The sequence below is a fragment of the Gadus macrocephalus genome, chromosome 2 (assembly GCF_031168955.1).
Source record: "Gadus macrocephalus chromosome 2, ASM3116895v1".
Classification (NCBI taxonomy): Eukaryota; Metazoa; Chordata; class Actinopteri; order Gadiformes; family Gadidae; genus Gadus; species Gadus macrocephalus.
Window position 1 is genome coordinate 21776078 of NC_082383.1, and position 5661 is coordinate 21781738.

The 5661-nt window shown below is 51.8% G+C and overlaps 1 protein-coding gene across 1 annotated transcript in view; it reads right to left on the reverse strand.

Moving 5' to 3' along the window:
* nbr1b (NBR1 autophagy cargo receptor b) overlaps positions 1-5661 on the reverse strand; it is a 22330-nt gene that overhangs the window by 7059 nt on the left and 9610 nt on the right. The window contains 11 exon segments of the mRNA XM_060068083.1: positions 1435-1646; positions 1965-2012; positions 2015-2138; positions 2140-2200; positions 2234-2312; positions 2954-3029; positions 3686-3802; positions 4301-4486; positions 4694-4777; positions 5471-5608; positions 5611-5632. Coding sequence (XP_059924066.1) covers positions 1435-1646; positions 1965-2012; positions 2015-2138; positions 2140-2200; positions 2234-2312; positions 2954-3029; positions 3686-3802; positions 4301-4486; positions 4694-4777; positions 5471-5608; positions 5611-5632 — 1147 coding nt within the window.

Genomic DNA, 5661 nt, shown 5'->3' on the forward strand with positions numbered 1-5661 from the left:
CTCCCGTGTGCGGCGGGCACGTATGAGATGGTTGCATCGACGTCTCGATTGCTGAGCTGATTTTCTTCTATCAGAGCGGGCGAGTGCTTAATCTGGCAACCCGTAGTTCTTAAAGAATCTGGCAACCCCTGGTTCTTAAAGTAACGGACAACCGGATCCGAATCGGCCAAATGACCATCAAACATTGCAGGAGTGTATCCTCTACCCGCATGTAAAATATCTAGAATAAAGTAAAAAGTATGTTTATATACATCTAAAAAAAAAAAACAGCGAATCTCAGTCTTGAAAGGACTCTTGGTGATATGGGAGCGATCCGAGTCCCCCCCCTCTCATTGTTTGTGCACCTCAAACCCTGAAACGTTTTTTCTTCAGCTGGTAATGTGAGGTACGAGTGTATAATCAACGCACGTGATTAACGTACGGTAATCGGTCACCGCTTTGCTACGTAGCCAGGAGGGGGAATAGACTCTGCACATTTAAGCAGTTTGAAGGTATAGACCACCCTGCTGCAGGTGCTTTATGCACACCTTGATAACCCATAATAACATAATAATGGTGATTTACGGAATTTCTATTGTCCATCATTTTTATGTTGAATATATTGAAGTACTATCTGTTATTTTAAACCGTGATGTTCTCATGGCTAATTGTGCTTAGTTTGGAAAGACAATGTAGGCCAAAGGGATGGTGGGATCTGATTGGCTGACCCGGTTGGTTTGGCTGTAGCTAATCCAATTGGCTGCAGAGAAACCTTTTAATGACGTGCGCACTGCGCACGCCCCTCGACCAACACTGCTGCCTGCAGGCTTAGCAGATCGTATCAGAGAGGTGTATACTGTCTGGCTGTGCAAGGCCAGTACCTAAGAACAACATTACACACATCTAGAAAACAGTCTGGACACAATCCAGACAAAATTGAAACACAATCTATAAAACAATCTAGACCCAATCTAGACCCAATCAAGACACAACCTTAGACACAATGTAACAACAGCCTTTATGCAATCTAGAGACAATCTAGAGACAATCTAGAAACAATCTCGACCCAATATAGACACCATGTAACAACAGCCTTTATGCAATCTAGACCCAATGAAGAGACAATCTAGAAACAATCCAGACCCAATCCAGACTCAATCCAGACCCAATCCAGACCCAGTCCAGACCCAATCCAGACCCAATCCAGACCCAATCCAGACCCAGTCCAGACCCAATCCAGACCCAATCCAGACCCAGTCCAGACCCAATCCAGAAACAATCCAGACCCTATCCAGACCCAATCCAGACCCAGTCCAGACCCAATCCAGACCCAGTCCAGACCCAGTCCACCTACAGTCCAGACCCAGTCCACCTACAGTCAGGCTCCCTCCCCAGGGCAGACCGAAGCCCTTCTCCCGGGGTGGGGGTTCCACGGTGCGACCGTTACCTGTGAGCCTGCGCTCCCCCGTCAGCGTGGCCCTGGAGGGGCCCGGGGCCGAGCCGGGCCCCGGCGGCGGGGCCCGCGGACAGCGGCCCCGGGAGGCAGGCCTTCAGGGGGGTGGGGAGGGACGCCTTCAGGCCCGAGGGACAGGTGTCCGGCCTCCGGTCGCTGTGGGGGCTCTTCACACACAAAGACACCGAGCCGCCCTGGGCCGCGGGCCGTACCACTGTGAGGAGGGGAGGAGGGGGGTTTAGGAGATTTTCAGAGATTTTCAGGATAATTACCCTCGCTAATTTTTTACTCGTTTTTTTTTAATTATTTTTTTATTTTTTATTTTATTGAACGCAGAGCATCTCAAAAGAAGGAGAGAGGCAAACAGCAAAACAGTATGCATAACAATACAATTCTAAAATAACTTTAATCAAAATATGTTGAGCATAATATTTTTTTTATATAATTACAAATAGATTTCATAATGAAAGTGATAGTAAAATGATCAAACTCGCTCCACTACTGATTGCTCGGACTCTCGTCCATCCGCTACCTTTGCTGTGGCCGGGGCGTGTCCCTCGGACAGGGGCGTGGTCAGGGCCTCCTCCAACGTCAGAGAGCCAATCACGGTCTCACACACAAACTGGGTCCCGCTGAGGTCGCCTCCCCCTTCCTCCTGGGCAGGCACGCCCCCACCACTCCCTCCGCTCCTGGCCCTCCCCCTTTGGTGCATCTTGGGAAAAGAGTGATTGGATGAGCAAGGGGGCCCCCCCCCCCCCGAGTAAAGACCTTGCTTTCCGTCCTAGTGAAGGGGTGCACAACTCTGCTTTCCGTCCTAGTGAAGGGGTGCACAACTCGCATGAGACACACCCGTGTCTTCCGACATTGTTCGGGGACATTCCTGCAGGTAGAAAAAGAGCCGGCTGATATAAAAACGTGACGGCGGCCGTCTTTTATGAAGGGGGTGCGGGCGGGGGGGGGGGGGGGGGGGCCGGTCGCTGAGCTCCACGGCGGATGTTTTCGGCGTGGTCATGAATGTGTGACGGCGACCGGTGTGTTTCTGAAATGCAGGGCGTGGAGGGGGGGGGCGTACGTACGCAAAGCTACTCTAACGAAGGCGGGCCGGTTCCGTCCCCCGGGGCCCGGTCCCAAGACGGGGCCCTCGCCGGGGCGCCCCCCCCAAAAAAAGCCTCAATTACCCGTGGAGCCAGTGGCGCCCTCAGACTCCGCCTGGATCAACCCCAAAGGGGAGGAGCTCCCGTCCTGTGGGGGGGCCACTGGACGGACGGGGAGGGTGGGAGCACGGGGGGGGGGGGGGGGGGGGGGGGTGGTGACGGATGGATGGGTGCAAAGGTCGATGGATGAATGTGGGGATGAAAGAGAGAGAGAGAGAGAGAAAGCACGTTTATTGAGGTCGGCTGTGGCAGGCGGCGGAGACGTTGTCCGGCTGTGTGGGAGGCGGAGAGCGTGTGCTGGTGATGGGTGAGGGTCATGTTGGAGGGGGGGGCGGGGGTGTGGGGGGGTGAGGCTGTAGGGTGTTACCTGCGGGCGAGGTGTTGGGGACGCTCTCCAGCTCCTGCACAATGTTGATGTCCAGCAACTCAAAGGACAAAAGGTCCTGACACGGGAAAGAGAAGAAAGACAGTCCACACGACGAATGGAGATCTCAGATTGAGGCATTACATTATGAACCCCTCCCTTCTTGGTTCTTTCCCATTCCGATCGGCCAACCATCGCAACCCAGACGTACAGGACACTACAAGCCAGTATATAATATAATATTTACGCTCTACGTCTATGTAGGGCTGGGTGATTAATCGAATTTTGATCGCGATTTCAGCGTCAAACGATCACAAAATTTATATAATTTTTTTTATGTTTTATAGAAAGGGCAGAACAGCTGAATACATATCTGTATATCATTTTAGATTTGAACACTTTCTTTTTGACCATTTTGTGTATTTAAGGCGGAATGTCAAAGTCCTCAGTTACAATGTTTTTTTTGGGAGAGACATGCTGAATAAATACAACATGTTTTCAAACTCAAAAAATTTGTTTGAATAATCGTGATTTCAATATTGACCAAAATAATCAGGATTATGTTTTTTCCCCATAATCGAGCAGCCCTGCGTCTATGTATTCTTGATCAGGAGATCTGTGCGTGTGGCTGGGTACCAAACCCAAATACTTACATAAAAAGAGTTAACCAAGTGTTAGTGGCGTTGGCAGCGCTACTGAAACTGTTCCACTGAAGACCCAAAGTGCAGGCCCTACCTGTGCAGTGAGCAGGTCCACAGACGGGATGTAATACTCCTCCTGGTCCACCGAGACCAGGGCCTGGTCCCGGGTCGCAGGGCAGGGGTTCCCGTCATTGGACACGGGGTTCTTACCCTGTGGACGGAAGGCCTTTTTCAAATATATATTTTAGGCCAGCGGTTGTCAAAGTTTTGACAGCTGAGGGCCAATTTAGGAACCGAAAATTTGACTGAGGGCCGCCAAAGGAAAAAAAAAACTGGCGGGAAACGCCGTCAGCATCCCAATGGTGAAAAAAAAACATTGCACCGTGGACCTCTGGGAGTGAGGTCAAGTGAGGTCTAAATCACGAAACTGAGGTTCATCCTTTCAAAGTAATGAACAGGCGGATTAAAACCAACAAATGTAACAGGATTTAATTGAAAGCTAGAGAGAATTGACTTTTTTTTCTGTATGTCATTGCGGGCCGGCAGGAATGTTTCTGCGAGCCGCCATTGGCCCGCGGGCCTCAATTTGAGGACCAATGTTTTAGGCCATTAGCAGACGGCGGAGTTAGCCACGCAAGTTGATTGGTTGATTGAATCAATCCATCCATCCATCCGTCCGTCCATCGCCACGGTAACCGGGGTCCGTTACCTGTGGGGTGACGCAGGGCGAGACCAGGATCCCATCGGCCATCATGGCGGCGGGGGCCTGGGGGTCCACCACGATGCTGCACCACACCCGGGGCCCGAACTGCTCGCCGGCGTGGGCCAGCCGCCAGTGGGAGGTGTAGGAGCCCTCCACGCTGGGGGCGCACAGGGCCACGCTCACCACGCCCACCTACACACGCACAGGGGCCACACACACACACAGGGGCCGGGTTACACAAGGGCCCGGGGCCACACACACACACAGGGGCCGGGTTACATCAGGTCGTTGCAGAGCAAAGTCTGAATATTTTGGGAGATATTTGGGAGACTTTTTTGGGCCTTCAGCCATTCATCTCGTCTTATGATGTCATATCTGGGGGCCGGAGTCTTGTCTCACCTGACCGGGTTGGAGGAAAGGAACGGACACTTCCCTCCAGCGATCGCCAGAACCCACGGCAAGGTTCCCCCACATGAACTTGAGCTGCAGGACAGAACAGGGAGCGAGAGGACCGGACATCATCAGGTACGATACGATGACATTAACCAGGTAGCATGACGGCATGAGGCATGAGGCATGATCGAGCTCGGATACCTCGGACGAAAAATCGCAACTTCTGCTTCTTTGGTCGATTTTTATTATACAACATATAGCGTTATTCATGTGATCATCCATTCTCCCTCTATTATAGGTGCTAATTGAATTTGCACTTAAGGTCGGAAGGTTGACAGAAGAGACAAAGTCTCTTCTGTCAACCCAACCCTTAAACAGGAAGCTAACTCCTTAAGAAGTTTTATCCTCGATGCAGCTTTGGTTCGGTCACCGGAGGATCATGAGTTGGGGTTACCATGGAAACGGGAAAACCCGATATCAGACTGCAGACACAGCTCACAAATAAATCACTCCTGCCTTGATTTTCGGATGAGTCACACGACGTCCAATCTGCTGGGCTTGGGTCTGGTTTCAAACCTGCTGCTGTTTTTTTCATCTTTAAACGTAATAATTTGTCTAATTGGTTACTGGTTACGGAAAATAGTCTGGAATAGGTTCCCAATTAAAGGATGTATCAGCGATTCTGGGCCGAGACATAAATGAACATCAATCAACATCCTATCTTTCCTCACGATCGGCTAGCTGCCTTTGCTCCGAGATCCGAGGGGCGGGGGGGGGGGGTACCTTGGTGTCTGCGTTCCAGCTGGCCGTGCCCGTGTTCCTCATCTTCCAGTACTTGATGAACTTGGTGGCGGGGCGGAGCCGCGTCCCGTCGGGAAGGTTCTCGTCCAGGAACACCGCCGTCATGGCGGGCGCCGCCAGACGGACACGGCGCGCTTTGGACGTCTGCGGAGAGAGGGGGGGGAGACCGTCAG